Source organism: Bacillus rossius, chromosome 8 (assembly GCF_032445375.1).
Source record: "Bacillus rossius redtenbacheri isolate Brsri chromosome 8, Brsri_v3, whole genome shotgun sequence".
Lineage (NCBI taxonomy): Eukaryota > Metazoa > Arthropoda > Insecta > Phasmatodea > Bacillidae > Bacillus > Bacillus rossius.
The window spans coordinates 38,947,762-38,968,774 of NC_086336.1; the positions used below are offsets into that span (position 1 = coordinate 38,947,762).

Genomic DNA, 21,013 nt, shown 5'->3' on the forward strand with positions numbered 1-21,013 from the left:
ATGACTGACTAAAGTAAAATTACAGCAGCATAATTTTATTTATTAATTTTTGATAATATTGAGTACCTATATACCAACACAAAATATACATTTTCTCTGTCATAAATATTACAGTAGATTGACCTATTATAGTAAAAAGATTGTGTTACATAGTACAATTAACGAATGAAATTAAGTGAAATCAACTATACATAACTATTTTACTAATGTAAACACTATATATCATTTATACTGGAATAAAACAACAATAATGTCAGTACAACCATACTTATGCCAAAAGCAACATGACACCGACATCGTTATGATTATTATATACATACATCCTCTGACTTAAACTTGGCAAGCCTTTTAGTGCTTAGCTAAAATTTATTACAGCCTTCGTTTCTCAAACTGTACCGCACTCTAATTATGTGATCTGCTGTTTTTCACCAAATTCATTATGGAGAATGCTCTCTCCACACTAGCATTCGACAACACCAATACCTATCAACTTATTCAAATCAAGGCCATCTGTAGTTAGCTGCTTTTTAAATGCATTCAATAAAGTGAGTGTTTAAAAAACTAAACATTTTTTTGAAAAAAGTATTAGAGAAATGCATTAGAAGTAATACTAGGCAGGCAGATTAAATACTTCCCCATTTTTCCCCGTTACCAAAATATTTTTCCCCAAAAATTTCCCCAAGGATCTAGTTTCCCAAAAATTTCCCCCCAAAAAATAATTTTCCCCAATATGGGGGAAAAAAACCCCAATCTGGAGACACTGGCAGGCTGGTTCGGTTTTTTCCATGGCGGGCTATCTCTTATGGGAAAACCGCTTACAGTGTAATTAGTTCGAGGTACACCCACGTGAGTGCATTTGAGCGCTAGTAGTCTGTTTTGTTTACGTTGACTGACATTTTTTCCCGCTTAAATTCTTATGAAATGTGCATAGTTTAGGTTAGCTTATTCCTGTTGAACTTGTAATTTATATATTAAGTGTTTTTGTCGTACTTGCGTTATGTCAATATGTACTACACTAAAAACTGTTGTGTGCCGGGTTGTCAAAACAGGACTGAAACCCGTCACAGATTTCCTCGTGTTTGTGACGTGGAAAGATTTCAGCACTGGAAACGTTTGATTGCTTCGCCGAAATTAGCTCTCATTAGTAATGAGCATATTTACAAAGTACCTATAGGATATGCAATAGTCACTTCAGTGCAGATTGTTAATTCTGTACTAACCCTCCTATTGCCAGGTTCGTAATATCAAATTATGCCCTATTATTATCTGTTTTTGTTACTACAAATGTATTCGTTCATGTCGGCATGTTTTTTCAACCCCTTTCAGCAATTATTCGTATTATCAAAAATTGTTTCATGTAACAGTTTTAGATACAAATTATAAGATTTATAAACAATTCGAACGGTTTTGATAGTGTGCCTAATGAGGGAGTTATGAATTTTTTTGTTCTTGAACCCCTGTTTTTTTTCTCCCTTTGCAATACATTTGGTCGTATAAAAAAACTGTTTCAGACGAAAGTTGTACACAATAATTCAATGTTTAACAATAAATAAGATTGTATTTAAAATCTTACATAGTTCTGAACTTACGAATTTTTATTTATTTTCAAACCCAGTTTTTTAAACCCCTTTCTGCAATGTTTCGAATTATCAAAAATTGTTTTTGATAAAAGTTTCAGATAAAAATTATAAGAATAATCAAAAAATTGAATCGTTTTGACAGGTTGCCTAATGAGGGAGTTATGAATTTTTTGGTCCAGGAAACCCTGTTTTTCTACCCTTATCAATCATGGTTGGTTATATAAAAAATTAGTTTGGACAAAAAAGAATTTTGTTTTCACAACAATTTATTATATGTTCCATCGGATGTGATATTCATCATATTATGGGAGTTATTGCAATTTTTCTGTTTTTCGAAAACCTTCCCAGTAAATATGTAGTTAAGCGGCATTTGTGAAAAAAAATTTAAAAATCTGAAAATGATGTTATTATATGCTCTTTTAACTTCCTCTTTTCATTTAACCCGGCGGAGATAAGACATTCCAAATACTTAAGGAGATATTGCCATTCTTATTTTGTAATACAAGACCTGTCCAATCATTCGACCGTCGCAATTTTTTATTTTGCCAAGTGTTTGTGAATGCCTAATTAATTAAAATGGTTGATTAGGTCAGGTCAGTTACATTATAAATACTTTCAAACTAAGCGGACATTAAAAATAATGTGAATTAATTTTAATGGTGGTTTAGTTTTAAAGTATTTATAATGTAACTGACCTGTCATAACAAACCGGGACAAAGGATGATCATTAAGAACTCTCATATATTTTTTTACTAATTATTTGCGCAACAATATCCAAATAACAAAATAAACATTAAAATTCAGTACAATCACTGTTTCTTGATATAATTTGTGCTTTTATGGCACAGTAGGTACATCATATCATTTATAGTGTAGGTACTAACTGTTTTACTATTCTGCAATGTCAATAAATGGTGAATAAATTTTGCCAGTTATATGTACATTCCAATAAATAAATTAAATTTGTATACAGTTGTCTAGTTGCTGCTTTATACATTTGGCAATATGTTTGCTCTATGCTGTTGCAAATGTGCAATCTTAATGCTTTAATAAAGTTATTACAATATTTTATTTCAACTAACAATTTACATGCACACATGTGGTGGGCAGTTCAAAATGCACTGTTAAGGCTTGAATTTCAACTCATAATATATATATTTTTTTTTTTTTAATTTTGCTTTCCTTCTAACAATTTATGTCAATGTTTATTAAATTTTGCAAACAGGACATTCATTTATGGTGTATAGTCGGTAAATGGAATTTATTGTTTGTAAAATTTAATTAATCATTGGCTCTTACAGTTAAACAAATTCATTGGTGGAGTTGGAATGCAAGTTTCAATAGTGCATTTTGAACTGCCCGCCACTAGTTTTTTTTGGTTTAGTTCGAGGTCCAGCCACCAGGAGCGCTGTAAGCACTGTCAATGTTTGCTCTATGGAAGATATCCATCTATCCCCTCCCTTATCTATGGTTTTTTCACCAGCTGCATGGCGATCGTGTCGCGCTATTATGAAATACACTTGCTGGCGACATATATTTACGTCGCTGCCTTCGCTACATCGCGTCGCCAGATCGCGTCGCATCGCGGTATTGTGAAAAGGCCTTAACTATATAACGCACAGTACAAAATTCTGACCTAAAAGAAGATGGACGCCTCGCCGACACTCATACTTATTCATAACGCTTGTGCTAGTGCCAGGCAGAACAGGGACGGCACAAAAAAAAAGTGACAGCACTGCAGTGGGCGAGTAGGAAAGGAGAGGGAAATGAGAGGAGGCGGTGCGTGAGAACATAACTTCATGGTTATGTTCCCTTCATTGTCTCTGTATCATTCTCAATGCCTTTTTATATCTTGCTATTTTTCTATCCCTCTATCACTCTCTCTTTTATATTTAATTCAATTTTATTCTGTCATGCGCGTGCACTCATACACCTAAAATACACTAACTGTCACTAGACCATATGAAATAAACACATTTGTTGAAACAATTCACATGCCAAGTATTGTAAAATGGTTGTACTAATTCAAAAATCTTCGCGGGCATGCGCATAACAACTCACCAAGTTTCATCGCAATCGGATAAATGGTATAGGAATGCATAAGGGACAAACAAACATTCATTTTTATATGTACTGATTAGCCTTTATATAGCTACGATTTGCTTTGCTATCCAATTTGACGTCAGCCGGGGCTTCGCCTCATGAGCCTGGTCATCCTCCGTTTCCCTCCCCATCCCTATCCTGCCTGGCATTTGTACCGATATGTACGTCGTCGTGTGTTTGAATTGCGCGCCACGAACTGACGCAAGAGGGCGCTTAGCTTCAGTGGTCCGTACCACTAAAACACCTAAATTAATATTGTAAGCCTTTTTCTTTTAACCCCTAAGTAATGTTACGGCAGGTCAGCCGAGTGAGTGTTCTTTTGATTTCTTAATTAGATAATTTTAGTAAAGTAAGTGCAAACACGGTCAATGACACTCCCTAGCGGGCAACGACGGAACTAATATTATTTAAACTGTTTTCCATGTACAAGTAGTTATTACAGAAAGTCTGGTCGTGGGTAAGTATGTATTAATTTTGTAAGAGGTTCATGTTATTCTTTCTAATAACCCGGGGCACGCAGTCTTACGAATGATAACGGTACTTGTGTTCGGCGCGAAGGACGCCATGTTTCCTGCAGCGAGCCTTAGCTCACCCCAATCTCCTTCTTCAGCCGGCCGAGGGCAGACATCTCTGCAGACACCCCGGGGACCTCAACGTTGATTCACTGATAGGTAGTTCTGTATATTTAATTAATCTAAACTGCTTTATTAGTATCCTCGGGGCCTCTCTCGGTCGGTGGGGCTGTGTATTAAATAGTTTTTATACTCCCAGGAGTTTTTAGCATTCACTCTACGTAAAAGCTTGGGGCGGCCACGTGTGGGGTCCGCATCCCCAATCATTACCAATTCGTGCCTCGGGCGTTTCAACCGTGTAAAGAGAGGATTGTTAAGAGGGTGTGTAAAGTCTAAATAAACCAGCTTAAACGAGTTACGTGTTTTTGTGTTTGGCGGCCACGTGGGTCCTTCCTCCGGTCAGCGACGTGTGGGACGCCCTTAGAGCCCACTGCGATTAGGTAGGAGCGTGCCCGATGCTAAGAGCGGGCTAGGTACAGGTACAGGTGTCAATGCCGGAGTCAGGAGGGCCAGTATCTCGCCGCACACGGGCCACGTACCGCCCTGATTAAGAGTTACCAGTCGAGTCCACGTGCCCACTCACGTGGTGGCGCCCACTAATTCCGCAATCAGATAAAACGCAACACCGGTAGGCCCTCGAATTGCTAGCCAGTTGACTTCAACTTCAGAACAGACACCCACTCCACAGACTACATGGACACAACTCGCACGCCACAATTATTATTCAGACCATAAAAAAGTGGAACTGTCATAAAATATATACTGGCAATTATGAGATACTACAAATCTACATTATTAACAAATTCTATACTAGCTAACATTTATTATTTAAACCTATATTGCTTGTAATTATGCATACTTGCTTGTGAAACCTGTTCAATTTTTACTTTATTAATTTTTAAAATCCAAGGCATTTATTTTCTTACATACCTTTATCTAGAATCATTTTACTTAAAAAAAAAAAAGAAGAAGCACATTAGCATGACATCTAGTCCAATAAAAATTTATATGCACAATATTAAACTTTTTTTTATTTTGCTTGTTGTTCCCGTGCAAATAAGTGTACAGTGATTTGTTTTAATTTAATTATTACATCATGTAATTAAAAAGTTATCATCAAATGTGAAAATGTTATTGGTTGTGATAGAAAAAATAAATTAAATTATGTATGAGATTCATAGTAGAATTGGTAGAAGTGGGTGTTAGTAGAAATTGGAGCTAACCTTATATTCGTTGCACTTGGTTGTGAAAAAATGTGGTTTTATTGTTATATCTCTTGCTCCCGTCATCGTAGCAAGATAAAATATACACCAGTTTTTATTCTAATCATAAGCTTTTACACAAAACGTTTCATCAAAATCGGTCCAGTAGTTTTTGCACGATGCTCAAACAACACACACACACACACACACACACTTCTGTGGTTTAATTTTTATATCTCCGGCACCAGTCATCATAGTGAGATAAAATATATACCAGTTTTTAAATCTATCATTAGCTATTAAACACACAAGGTTGCGCGATACTCGAACAAACAAACAGGCTAATATTTTATAATAATATAGAAATTGAATAAAAAATAATTTAATAATGAACCATTTTAATTCAACCTGTTTTTAACTCAATAATAGAAAAAAATCTGTAAAATGTTACCAAATCTATATGGATGAACGCCATGTTTTTTTCTTAAAAGGGTTAAATACATATGAATTCTTATCATATTAATATAGATTATTCATTAACCTGTTATTTATTTAACTGATATTTTAGATTTCATAATTTAACGATTTTGAAGGCTAGTAGTGCATTATTTCCTAATGTGAACAGTAAATGTATCCATAAATTTGTTTTCAATCTGCTTTATCAAACATGTAATGCATAAAAGACAACATTACACTTTTATAAACTTAATATCAAAACATTAATTAAAAAACTTTTTATTTAATATATTTCATACACAGGTCTTTTCATGATATTTGTTCAAATGTACACCCTTATGTATCACAAATTTTAACAATAATTGACTGACAAGGTACCAAATACTGTCTTGAAGTGGGTACTCTTTTTATGGTCACAGTCATTATTAAAGAGAAATGTTCTCAATACCTGAAATTATTCGACAAACAGTTAATCTTTTAAGCACACATTATTTCCATTATTTAAAATACCAAGCCTTAATTAAACCAATCCCTAACTTAGCATGTAATCAAATACAGTGAATTCATTCAGTGCAATTTTAATTTTACTGCCCCAGTTTCGAATAACACATCTGTAAATTTCAGTTAGCATGAAATTCCCACAGGCAAAAAAAAAAGGGCCGGGCATGACGCCACAAAGTCTGTTTCAACTTCTGTAAACAACAGATGTGCTGTGGCATACAGTTGGCCTAACCAGGGGGGAAGAGATGCGCGCACAGGTCTGACTATGCTATCGGCTATTAAACAAACATCAGCTATGGCGAGTTCAGTTGCAGCTATGGAGTGTAAATGATTCTACGTCCGCGCGTATGCCGCTGGGCCGTACCTTGTCGCCCGGCTACAGACCAAGCCGTGATTAACTTCAGTCTAGCCACTGGCACTGCACTTGCACGCACAAACACAACTGTACATGCACAAGCACCTGCTGTTGGAACCACAGTGGAATCATGGCTTCCAAGTATGAGTGTAATGCATTGTGTGTAAGTATAGAAAAATTACGGCATGCAGAATGTCATGAAGGCAGTGGCATAGCCAGGATTTGTGTGTGTGGGGAGGGGGGGGGGGGGGGTTAAGAAGAATGGTCCCGTCCCCCTCCCTAATAAAGCGGGGGGGTTTGGATTTTAAGGTGTAAAATAGTGATATTTTAGCAGTTTTCGGTACTTAACTTTAAATATTGTAATAGTACAAATATTATTAACTTTTTAATAAAAAAATTGTAAGTAAGAAATTAATTAAAGCTTTTTTTATCAATCCAAGTGCCTTGTTTACGTCCACTCAAAATCATAAATCCTGCTCGAAGCTCAACAATACAAAAAAAAAAAAAAAAAAAAGGAATAAAAAGGGTTGGGTTTCGGCAGAACTGATCTATTCCTGGAAACAATTAGCTTTAGCTTGAAGAGTTACATGACACAATGTCGTTGTCTCAATTCTATACACACAGCGATCCTTACACTTTTGGAAGCCCAGTCAACACCTGCTTATAATTACCGCGCTGGTTAAATACAATAGGTTAAGATATTTGAAAGCTTGGGACCCGTCACTGCGTCACAACCTTATAGCTTCTGCTCGCGACAGGGGTAGGGGAAGGGAAGGAGAATCGGTAGGGCTCGCTTACTCTTCCCCTCCAGTGCAGTGGCCGGTGATAGCAGTAAGACACCCAGGCTTTTAGCTAAACTGCTTTCAGTTAAGAAAAATTATTTGGGGGTGGGGTTAGAACCCCTAACCCCCCCCCCCCCCTTCCCCACCCCTGGCTACGCCCCTGCATGAAGGCCACACTTCTGTTGGTCGCATTTTAGTTTTAAGCAAGTAAACTGTGCGCACGATCATACAAAATAAGGACTCTATCAAATATTTATATAAGTTTGTTGCTGTTGGTCGTACTAATGGAAATATATTTGACTTTAGACACCAGAATAGAAATGCATAGATGATTCACATGGAAAAGATTGTTATATGAATGGTGCAATAAAAAAATAATCACAGGTTTGACAGAATTGGTATGAACCAAGCAATGATACGCAAACAAAAACTGTAATTTTTTAAAAATTAAAATGTAAATACCCGGACAGTACGTAATATTGGTTTCACAGCCAGTAAAGGATCGTTTGGAAAGTTCGTGAAAAGGTAGGCTACCAGAGCTGAAGGTCACGCCCTAGCGGGCAAGCCAACCAGCCTATTGATGATAAGTATATAACCACCTATATCTCGTTACATGCTGTTGTATTTGTCATACGCAGTATTTAATGGTAGGCTTATGAAGATATATGGTGTGTAATATTTATATCTTTGAGTGTTATTCTACGCGTTTATATTACATAAAGACTATTTCCCTACACATTTTGAAACACATTACATAAATTAGCCTTGATATTTATGGAGACTAATGCTTCAGAATACGCGACTTAGAATAACACTAACATATTTAGGACACATTAGACATGCTAAGTGAGAGATTGGTGTACCATTTAAAGTGTTTCATACAATGTGGCCTGGCAATCAATTAAGAAAAACAAATACTATAATGCTATCTTTTTTTTTAACAAGAAAATAATTTCAATGAAATTTTTACATTACTTGTCATAACTCACTGAAAAAATTTTTATAAGCAAGTATGGTGAAATGAGATAAAATTACGAAATGTTTGTTTCTTAGGAAGTTCCCTATCATGGTGGTTATCCAAATGCAACCGTACAAAGTGATACCATGGCTTAGTTGAAATTTTTAACACAATAAAGTAAAAATATTTTCCTTCTAGTGATGAAAATTAATTTTTTTTGTGTGCTTAAAGGTAGTTAATAAAGTATTACAAGACATGCAATATCTACTGCAAAAATTCTGAACAGTAGTTTGAAGCCTTGCCTTAGAGTTGCTACAGCTTTAGACACAACAGGCTAAGTCTCAAGCACCACCCCTGATTTGTTTTTCTTAAATCAAAATTTATTATAAAAAATATTTTTATAAATGGGACTGCAGAAGTTTATATCCATCCATGGAATCGGAGGGTATAAACTTATATTAAGTTACCACAACACAGTTACTAAAACAAAATGTTTTACTAATAATAACATGCAGGACATATTTCACGATGAATCTGCAACAAACCAGTGTGCAGTGCTTATAGTGAAACATTTGAAAAAATTACCAAAAAAGAAGCAATATGAAAATGGAGTAACTCCACAGGGCAGGTGAAACAGAACCTTAAAACTTTCTAATAAACCACACATCTATACACACCTATTAGTAAAAAATTCATATTTTTTGGTTTCTTTATGTTGCACAACAAATTACCTCTGAGATAGTAAATTACATAAAATATATTTTTTTCCTTATTTTTATAGTCAAGAACCTCACATTTAGTAAATATCAGATTTTAAAAAAATCTAAATTTAATTTAATTTAATACCTTTGTTGATTTGGTATTAAATTAGAGATTTTTACATAATATTATTTAAAAATACACTTCAGTGGTAAGGATTATTAATACACATTTATCAAAATTCTTTTGTTCAAGTAATGATAAACATTCCCAGAAAATATACTAGGATTTCCAAGGGTCAGAATGAGATGATTATATTTTGAGGGTCCACCGACAGAACAACAGAACCAACGAAACAGCGTGGTCAGTTCATTTCACTAGTCACGTGTTGTCTGCATGGGCTGTACCTTCTACGAATCCTGCAACCAAATGGTAACTAGGCGTTCTTGTTGCCGGAGTAGCACTCAAGCTACTGAAACCTACTTGTTCTACTGATAAATGATATTACAACCTCTGCACCTGGATGCTAAACCTTGTAAACCTTCTCGGGAGATGGAGTGTAAGGTGCGTAGCAGGTGAGTGAATGGTAATTGTAAATTTGAATACAGGGTTTCGTAATGAATAATATTGACTTAGGTTACACATAACAAAATAATGTGGGTAACAAATAATAAATTATAGTTATAATCAGGGGGTAATGGGATGTAGCTTATAAAAAATGTCAGATCAAAAAAGAAAGTGAAGAAAAAATTATTTACCTAGTCAAGCCATTTTCAGTTATATTTCTAAGCATAACAAATTTTAAAATAAAGATTGAACATATTTCATATCTAATATTTGTCATTTATCACATAACATTAACTGACAGTTTAAAAGTTACTTTCTACATCCTCTACTTATTTTCTTTCTACACCAATACATCTTTGGGTGCAGATATTGCAAAAGATAAGAGCCAATACGAACAAAGCCGTAATTCTTTGCAAACAGCTCTATTGACATGACACCTCTCTTAATATAACTGGCTTTTACAAACACAACATATTTAATTTCCCTAAATTTTTTATCAAGTGGCAATACTGAAACCATTACTTCACTACTACTATTATTATTATTATTATTATTATTATTATTATGGATGATGATTGACGAGGATGACGATACAAAGAAGAAATAACTAAATATTCCCTTTTATATCATTGATCTAATTATTTTTGTGGTTAATGATATCACAACTAACATAACCATTTTAGGTTTCAATTTATTGTTTCTTTAATAGGATAAAAATATATATATATAAAGAAAAATAAATACCCTTTTTTCTTAATAAAGTATGGCACCTTAAAAACAAATCTATACAAACAACACAAAACTTTAAAACTTAAACATCAGATTCCAGTTCACCTACCGCCGCACATAGGTAAAACTGCTGTAATATTATATCAGCACACACACACAAGCGTAAATAATCCAGTCGTGAACTGGCGTGCGGAGCACTCTAACACAATCATCCACAAGCGTTACAAAAATTTTGGTTGACGATTCATTAGACAGTAATTAAAATTATCTTTTCCCTGATAATTAACCTCCCTTCTTGAAATGCTTATTAATGGCACGAAAATTATCAAACATAACAAGACACAACTACACAGCTACTGTATTAATTATGCATTCACTGTGTCTGTTTTGTATACCAGTCACAAAACAGCTTCAACAAGGTGCTCTTATTATATTATTAACATTTGAAAGAAAAAAAATTGTGGGTGTGAATAAATAGCCAATCTTACAAAAAATTATTATACACATTACAATAAAATTACAAATTTTTGTCAGAAGACAATTGGTTAACAACGTTATGAGTGTGTATTATTTTCAGTGTTGAGAAGCAACTGATTACAAGTAATCCAATTACCTGTAATGATTACTTTACAATTAAATGAAAGTTAATCATTACATTCCCATTTTTGATACATTTTAATTATTATTCATATTATAATATTCTGCACTAATGTGAAATATTCTGTTCTGCCAAACTGTAGCCAACTGTTAAAATGACTAAAAAAAATATTTTTTTTTTGCTTCATATTTGAGTGGATATTTCAAGTTTTATGAAGAGACTGATACATCATGTCAATAAAATACCTGATATTGGCAGAAACAAATTTTTTGTAATTTTATTAAAAACAAAACTATATTTCTTATTTTCAATTAATCATATATTTATACACAACATAGTGTCTTTAACATACAATTCAAACCTTCAGGTACATATGAAAGACATGTAGATAAGGCAGAAAAGTCAATGAACATTGGGCCAGAAATGATTTCTTTTATTGGTCACCATTCTAACTGTGTACAATGAGATGCACTGGATCCATGTTATGTGGAATGCCATACAAATGTAGTAGGAGTGCATGCGAGTGTTGGCTGTAGTTTGGGGTGCATATGTACTGTGATGTTGCACAGTAACTCAATGTAGTTCACTAGAGCGTGGAAAAGGCTGCTAAGCAATATGCATGTTTACTGTGTTAGTACACAAATCCCTCACTTTGCAAGTCTTCAGATTGTACAAATTCATTTAGCGCGATGTTGATTTTACTGCCCCAGTCTTGAATAGCACATATGTAAATTTCAGTTAGCACTAAATCTACACAGGCAAAAAAAAAGTCGGGCATGACACCACGAAATCTGTTTCAACTCGGTAAACAACAGATGTATCGTTGCATACAGTTGGCCATACGAAAGGGTAAGAGATGCGTGCACAGGTCTCATTACATTATTGGCTGTTGTACAAACATCAGCTATGACAAGATAATTTGTGGCCATGGAGTGTAAAGGACCAATGTTTTTACGTCTGTGCATATGCCGCCGTGCCGTACGGTTGTCGCATGGCCACAGACCGGGCCGTGATGAACTTCAGTCTAGCCAGTGGCAGGGAACTTGAACAAACACAATCAACGTCTGCCCATTCGTCTGCCGGTAACTGTACGTGTGCAAGCACCTGCAGTTGGAATCATAGTGGAATCATGGCTTCCAAGTGAGAGCATAATGCATCGTGTTCAAGTATTTCAGACAAACATAGAAGTATTATGGCGAGCAGAATGTCATAAAGGACACACTTATGTAAGTCACATTTTAATTTTAACAAGTCAACTGTGCACACAAGAAATAAGGACTCTTATCAAACATTTATATAAGTCTGATGATGGTGTACTAGCGGGAATATATATGACATTAGATACTGGAACCGAAACAAACAGATGATCCACATGGAAAAGGTTGTTAAATGAATGGTGCAATGAAAAAAAAAAAATCACGAGCCTGGCAGGATTGATGTGAACCAAGTGGTGATACACGAATAAGCACTTAATTTTTGAAAAATTAAAATGTAAATATCTGGACAGAAGTATCGGTTTCACTGCTAGTAAAGAATGGTTTGGTAAATTCGCAGAAAGGTACGCGACCGTGAGTTTAAGGTTATGCCCAGGCGGGCAAGTCAACCAGCCGACTGACATAACTATCTCCTGTTACGCTGTGTCGTATTTGTCATACAAAGTATCCAATGGTAGGGATTATAAAGATAAATGATGGTGTAACAGATTTATTGTCGAGTGCTATTATACGCATTTATAATATGCAGGCCTAAAGAAGATTTCCGTACACATTTTGGAACACATTAATAATTTAGCTTTGCTATTTATGGAGACCAATGCTTCAGAAAACGCGATTTTGGATAACCCTAACATTATTAGGAACGCATTAGTCATGCTAAGTAAGGGATTGGTGTATGCATTTTCCCAGGCATGTTCTGGTATGGTTTAGTTTTGTAGCTTGCCACATAACATTCCACAAAACAGGATTACAGAGTATTTAATTGTACACAGTAACAGCTCTAGCAATAAACAGAAGCAGTCCCTAAATCTATGTTATTGAAATTTCTGCCAGTTTTTACATGTTTTTTAGTTACAGCCTTTATGAAGTAGCATATTTATAATGTATTCAGAATTCCAGGGAAATTTTTATTTGTAATTAACTAAATTCAAAAATAAATAATTAGTACGTGTAATTAGTGCCATCAAAGTCAATTTTTGAGATTCTTTAAATGTTGACTGAATCAAGAATCAAGGGGTTGGGGGGGGGGGGGGGCCTTGATCCCTGTTTTATATTCATCTATGGCACTTTTGACAGCTTTCGTATACTACCACTTCTTCATTCATGCTACTAATGACCCCTGTTGTTTCTATCTCAACCTTAGCATTGGATGGGCTTACCACAGGATGTCCTTTTTTGTATCTTTTTCTTTCATCAGTTTTTACCCACGATAAATAATAGCAAATGCAACACAATTTTAAAACTACAGACATACTCTGATATGTGATCAAACACGTAAAAAATTAGAGGAAAACCAAAAATAGCCATCCACATAACAGCTACATTCTTGATTAAAGCAGGACCATTTTTCTTCTATATACCCTATAATTGCTAAAGTATGTGGCCAACCCAAAGTTAGTTGCACCTTTTACAGACAAGGGTGCACTCTATTATCAGATATTAGAAAACATTCCTCCCTGCCACTCATCAGAATGCTTATATTTTAATTTGATAAAAAGAAGGGAAATAAAAACTTTTTTTCATGGTGGTATTTGAACCAGTGACAACAGGATTAGAAGACAGAGGAAATGTGACACACATGCACTTGAGTCAGCGGAAATTTTAATTCAAATTATATGCTTTGTTAAAAGCTTGAAATATGTTTGATTTTTGTTAAAATTATTCTTTTTATTGATAATTTCATGTTTAAGGTACTTTATCAATCCTACCAAATTATTTTCAAGATTATTACAGTTTGACTATAAATATACAATATTGAAATTAATCAAAGTAAAAGTTTAAGAATTAAGTTTTATTATTATTATTATTATGTCTGAATATTCAATGTGATAACTATGGAAAACTTTGAAATAATCTGGAATTCGAAATTCCAATAATTATGGAAATTCCTATAATTATTTTTCAATTTAGGAAAATTTTGTTTTTAGTAGCTATATACTATTTAATTTACCATGGTCTTTTTATTATTTACTTTATTTTAAAGCCAAATTAGATAATAACGCGACTTCCTCAGCTATGAAACACAAAACATTGTGTAACTAATCAATTTTGCAAACCAAAGATCCAGTATCGGAAAGGAGCTGGAAATTGATGAAGGATCAATATCAAATCGGAATTGATGAAAAGTCTATTTTTTGACATCTCTACTTGTAATCAGTTGAATTTTTTCTAAGTTCAATTACAATAATTTTCAGTACTTTTTCCAACACCGATTATTTTAAAAGCCTCTCTTATTTGTTGTACTTAATCATTCATTTTCCTTTAAATTTTTGGGTTACTGAAAAATTTTAAGATAGTATATCAAATTGGTTACAATATGCATTGCTGAAAGTATGAACTATATAATATTAGATGGTTTTCCCTCCACAAAATTACAATTGGTAGGCTATATATGAGTTGTACATGTTATTATACATAAATTTCACCTGTATGGGGCTGAATGTGAAATTAATCAGGGATATATTGGGCAAACAACAAGTATAAAAATCATTCAAAAAATATTTGCTAGTTACATACTACTACAGTATTATATCACTATCTAAACATTAAATTCATCTCAAAATCTTGACTTAGTTCTTCTTCTGCAAGTGTCGTTATTTTTCTCTTAACTTCACTGCACACTCTTTTAGAGCTATTTGTATTCTTTGTACATGTACGCTGAGAGCTGCCAGCACTAGAGACAGTAACTGACAAAGTTGGTTTAGCTATCACAGGTTGTGTCATCTCATGACCGAGAGAACTACTATCCGTAAGCAAGGTAGCTGGCCTATCCACTAATGTTTCAGAACTTTCGCTACCCGAAAACATTTTTGTGTTTCTGTATGCTGAAGGGTGTAAACGAGTTAGCATTACGCAGTAATTTGGTAACTTTGATGCGATATTGTGATCATACTTTGCAAAGTGATCGTCATTCCTTCGTGTGTTGTCCTTGCTCTCGATGGCTGGTGAACTGCAAGCTGCGAGCTTCCTCAGTTTGCCGTCACACCTCTCCACCACCACTCGCACGTCCTTGGTTCCCGCGGCACGCGGCCCCGACCTACCCCCGCCGCTATCATCCCTGTCACCCACTCGCGGCCCAGGCTTGGTCGTTGAAGGAGAGCCATCACCCTCACAGTCTCGCCCTACCAAACACTTTTCATCATTCCTATTTCGCTCACTGCTACACCTTACGTTCAAACTTACTGTTCCTGGAGCTTTGCCAAAATCAGTGCAATTTGATAACGATCTTGCACATTTGATTATTCGCTCTTTCAAGCCAAATTGGCAAATTGCAGCATTGCCAACCTCCGTGTTAGCCACTTTCCGTTTTCTAACGTGGCAATTTTCAACTTGATAGTGCAACTTTGAAGAGATACAGTTTTGATCTTCATTTATGCACTGGTCATCTTTTGGATCGTCTGTACACTCTGTTTCATTATTTTTTTTCTGCTTGAACACAGAAGGTACATTACAGCACGGAGACTTCTGTGCATTTACAAAACACTTATGTTTTTTCTGATGCAGAAAGGTTACATGCAGCATATTTCGTCTGCTCTTTGGATATAGTTCTTGAGGTTGAATGTTGTTGGTAGTTAGCATGCCACCACTAGCAATTTCTTTACCTTTAGAAGATGCACAAAGCCTATCATTTCTATCAGATTCATCATCAGTACTGTCTATCAATCCTTCTGGTTGACAGTCAGCTTTGCCAAGCTTAACTTTTATCTTCCGGGGGGGTGGGCTGCCGCAAGAGTTGCGTTTTATTTTATGCAAAACAATTCTTGGCTGGAGCATTAACTTCCCCTTTGTGTTTTCTCCATTCTTATCTCCACTTTTATCATCCACAATAAGGTTTTTGTAGCTGCCTGCCCGACATATTTTTAAATCTTGTAACTCTGAAGTTGATACACAAGAAATATTCTGTGTGGCATTTGGGTTTATAAAGTTTTGGCTTGACATCTCAGTTGACTGATTTCCCACAAAACTGCTCAGTTGTCCTTGAGACGTACTGCCAAGTTCAGTGCTGTTCCAGTCATCTTGATCACAATGAAGAGGTACTAGCTTGCCTTCATTTCTTCTCTCTGTCACAAGGCCCTCTGAAAGTGCACTATCATGACTTTCCTCTGCACACACCTGCTCATCTTTCTCCTCAGAACCAGATAAATGACCAATGATTCCTGCACTATTAGCTTCCAAGGAATATTTACCACCTAAAAGATCAGGAAATGTTGCCTTGGATTCTAGCAAAGGCTTCACCAGAGTTTTTGTGAAACATTTACCTTTATCTAACCAACTATGACTATCTTTTCCAGATATGTCTAACATCAAATCATTTGCTGATGGTTTTGTCTCTTCCAGAAGAAAGTGTTCACTATCAGAATCTTTGTTACAGAAATCTTGTAACATAGGCCTTTGTTTAAAAATGGAATCATCTTGTTTCATTGTAAAACTTGGAAATGAGTATGTCATTTTATTTAACTTTATACAATCTTTATTTTCTACCATGTTTTTATTACTATTACTGCATAATATAAAACCATCTTCATTTTTCTTACCAAATGGAATCAACTTTTTATCAACTTTTCTAATAATTTCAAGGTCTGGTAGACCAGAATATGCTACTTTGCAGTCTATGAGTGCCAAATTATATGTATCTTCTCTTCTCCTTAAAACTGCATTAACAACTTCCTGAACAGGTTTGTTATCATAATCTTTGTTTTCATTAAACAAATTCTTGGTTTCTTTAGTGGAAATTAACCCTGACACTTCACAATTGGTAGTTGGCAAAACATTTGTATCATTTTTACAGCCATATATATCTAATGCATTATCATCTAAACCTATACAAACACTATCTGCATTTCTCTGGAAAAATTTTTTATGACTGGTGTTTTCTCTGCAGAATGAGAGTGCATCTTTTCTACATTCCAAACCTAATGTTTGAGAAGTAACTTTAGCTTCGGATGACATATTTGAATTGTGCAAATCTAAATTGCACTCTGCATTAGCGCTGCAACAGTTGTTCGATTCTGGCACAACACATCGGGTCATGGAGTCCCAGCTTTCTTGCTTTGCCAACATTTCCTCCACAACCTGCTTAACCACCAAGTCCACATTTGCTGCCACCAGGTCTGTGGCTGCCTGGCTGGTTTCTGTCGTCCACTTTTCAGGCACGTCACTCGAAATCACAGGTACTGTAGAATGTATACAAGCAATGTCATCACAATTTGGTACAGACAACATTTGCTTGATTTCTTTGCTCTTGGTAACCAATTCTTCTGCATCATTTCCTTCAATCAACACATTTTTCACTGTATTACTCTCTTCAGGACTGGCAACATGTGGTAACAGTTCACTTTGGGCATCCTCAGGATTTGTAAGAACACCTTCAACTGGCTTTACTTCTGCTTCGGCAAAAACTCTGCCTACCGTCCCAGAATCGCTGTACTCCTTGTTGGCACCATCAGTATCAGAGTTCAGTCTCTCCCCTGTGTCGATACAAGATGCTGGTAACATACATTTAATACTTTCATTGTACTGCTGATTTCTGCCTTCATTACCAGAGTTCACAGCCTCACCGTTGTCAGTGTTTATTCTGTCTCTAGTGTTGTCAAAACAATATGCTGACAATAAGTGTTTTTTACTGCTGGACTGTGAAGGTACATCATTTGCTTCATCTACCAGCAGTAAATTATTTACGCTTTCACTGCTGAATTCAGCGGTGATATTGCTATGCAATTCATCTTGTTCATCCGTGATATCAGTTTTATCATGCTCTTTCAACACATTTGTAGGAAGTGAATTCCTACTCTTATCAGTACAACTAGAATTCATTCCATCTTCACATCTAACTGCTGAAGTGTTTATGATGATAGCACTACTACATGTTGACGTACTACATGGAATGTGTGTGTAATCTTGATGGTTTTCAAAAGTCACTTGAGTTCCTGAAACATCTGATGTATTTACATTATGATTGCACTTTTCATTGAGAAAGTTCTTACGAACTATCTTTATGCAGCGCTCACAACTATTTTCAGCACTTCTCTTGATTTTTTGTTTCTGCTTGTCTGCCCCAGTGATATTTACACCAATATTTACCATTGTAGAGGAACTTTCATCATTTTCTTTCCTAGACTCAGGCTGAATCTCTTCACTCTGCTTCTCTTTAAGGTCAACATGCAGCATCATTTTGCAAATGTCAGTAACTTCTACTGATGCCAGCGATGAGAAAGATCCAACATCATATTTATTCTTCATGCTATTAGTGCTACATTTCAAGGAATTATTTTTGAATATCACATATTCTTCTATGCAGTTATTCGTTGCTTTGGTAACAGTAACAGGCATAGAACTTTTACAATCTTGTAAATCATTCTGAACTTGACTGCTACTTGGCTCACATGGCACATCACTATACGATAAAGAAGGCTCAACTGCCCAAATTCTGTTTTGATGACTTTTGACACATTTAAGTTCATCTGATGCTCCAAAGTTTGAGGATGAAACATAGCCAGGAAGGCACTTAAGTAACTTAAAGTGTAAATTCAGGGGCATTATTTGATTCCATGCACAGATATAAGCAATATCTAAGAGAGTTGTACTATCTGTAAAGGTCAAATTATTACATGAAATAACAACAGGATGGTAATGACAAAGTCCATATTTCTTACGAATAAAAGCTTTCAGATGACGAACGGTGAACACAGTTGGGCATTCTAGATATCTACAGTAACTTTCTTCAGCACAACAGCTATTACCATCAAAAAAGGTAAGCATGATTGTTATCAGATCTTGTGAAGAATACACAAACTCATCTATGGGTTCGACCACAGACATAACCCTTTTTATTTCCTTTGAGGATTGAATATTTTTGACGAATTCAATTCTTCGCATCACTTCGTTGTCATATAGTCCTGGAATAAGTTTATAGACCAATGTCTGATATGTTTTATCTCTCTTTAAACGATTAACAATTAAGCCACATAACGGACACGTCGTCCATCTTTTAAGATGTGCCAAAATACAACTCCGACAAAATAAATGCATACATTTGTCTGTAGTCGTTGCATCAATGAGGTAACCTCTACACAGATGACATATTAATACACTATTTATATCTCTCACCAAAGGTTTTTTTGCACACTTTTCAGTTGATACATGCATGTTTAAAGAAAATTAAAATATTGCGTAGTACTGTTTAAAATGTTACAAAGGCCATATAATTCATTCTAAAGCACAGCTTACCTCATTTTTGTTTGTACACTAAACAAACTCTCCTCTCGCAACGTCGTCCCGAATGGCTAACACGAAAAAGTAACACAGCCATAATGTGTATAAACTATTTCATAATCCTTTTGTAAAACATTTCTAGGGGACAAGTTAAACTGGAAATAACAACATACAAAGCGAAGTTTAATAACGAAATGCATTTCACCCAATATTTACACCAATTTAAGATGGATACTCATCGCTCAACACAAAAAAGCCCAAATTCGTGTGTTCAACTTCAAATTCTTAGTTAAGCTGACAGCACAATCACGTCATCTGAAATTTGAAGAGGAAAACGAGACACATATGATGATATTCCAAGAAAATTGTGTAAGGTAGTGAATAAGCAATACCTTGTTGGGATCACAGTCAAATAGATGACCGATGTTGGAATACAACTGATAACTAAAACCCGGGCTGTATTTCAGAACGTGTTTAAAACTAATTCAATAAGGAAACAAATCGGCAACCGTTTAAATAACGGTGACCCGCGCGAGGTTAAAAACGGGTTTCGACGTATTCTAGCCGGCGTTTAACAACCATCGATTGATTTATTATGTCAAAAATACTATAGATAGCAGCATGATAGCAGAAAAATTCAGCTGCCTTTCCAATTTTCTCAAATAATTTTTTTTAAGGTGAGATTACTTCTTGTTAGGACCATTAAAGTATTCAAATAGTATTCCAGGATAGCTTCGCTATCATAGAGTTTCATTTGGCAAACCAAAACACTTGGTGCTTCCCCTTATGATCACAAAAGTTACTAAAGAGGAGTTAATGGTATCATATATAGGTCTGTCATTTTGACAAATTCAACTAAAAAGTGAGTTCAGCGCATGCGCGGAATTTGGGCAACAGACCAGAAAACAATACGACACCAACATTTGTTCACTAAAAATAAGGGACTAGCCGTGACTTGTTGTGCACTATGAATATGTCAACTGTTATAAATTAAAATTTTCTTTAATAAATGAACTTATTGAAAATAATAATATTAAAAGAGCGTGATTACACTAAACCTATACAAACATCCATGTGAAACTAACAATTATTTAACCTTTTACACATTAAGGGCCAATTTCACCAAACTTTCGTTAACGGTCGTTTAACTAACGAATTCTTATAGTTATCTGAAGTTTAAAAACTTTGGTTAAGCATTTACATTTCACCACGCATTTCTGGTGTTTTACTAACTTTGTGTAGTTACTCCTAGTTTACCTAATTTTTAAAGTCATTCTTTGCAACTGGAGTAGTATATGATGAAAAAGAGAATATCATGCTTAACAACAGATAATGATAACCATTTAAAAAACCATGTATTCAATCGGAAACGTAACTTCCATAACAGGTATTAGAAAGTAACCATTTTCTAATTCCTAATCAAGCTTCATGTATGTTTGTGGCCTTTTTTGGACCTTAGTGCCCGAATTAGGGGTGGTAAAATTT

The 21,013-nt window shown here is 35.1% G+C and overlaps 1 protein-coding gene across 1 annotated transcript; it reads right to left on the minus strand.

Moving 5' to 3' along the window:
- Positions 1–6,176: 6,176 nt before the first annotated feature.
- Positions 6,177–19,578, minus strand: LOC134534766 (uncharacterized). Its single transcript, XM_063373306.1, has one exon. It carries the CDS (start codon positions 19,460–19,462, stop codon positions 14,852–14,854), a length of 4,611 nt encoding a protein of 1,536 aa, XP_063229376.1. The 5' UTR covers positions 19,463–19,578; the 3' UTR covers positions 6,177–14,851.
- Between the last annotated feature and the right edge of the window lie 1,435 nt (positions 19,579–21,013).

What these genes read in the sequence shown, in the direction of transcription:
- LOC134534766 (XM_063373306.1), bottom strand. Translation starts at nt 19,462, where the DNA reads ATGCATGTATCAACTGAAAAGTGTGCAAAAAAACCTTTGGTGAGAGAT.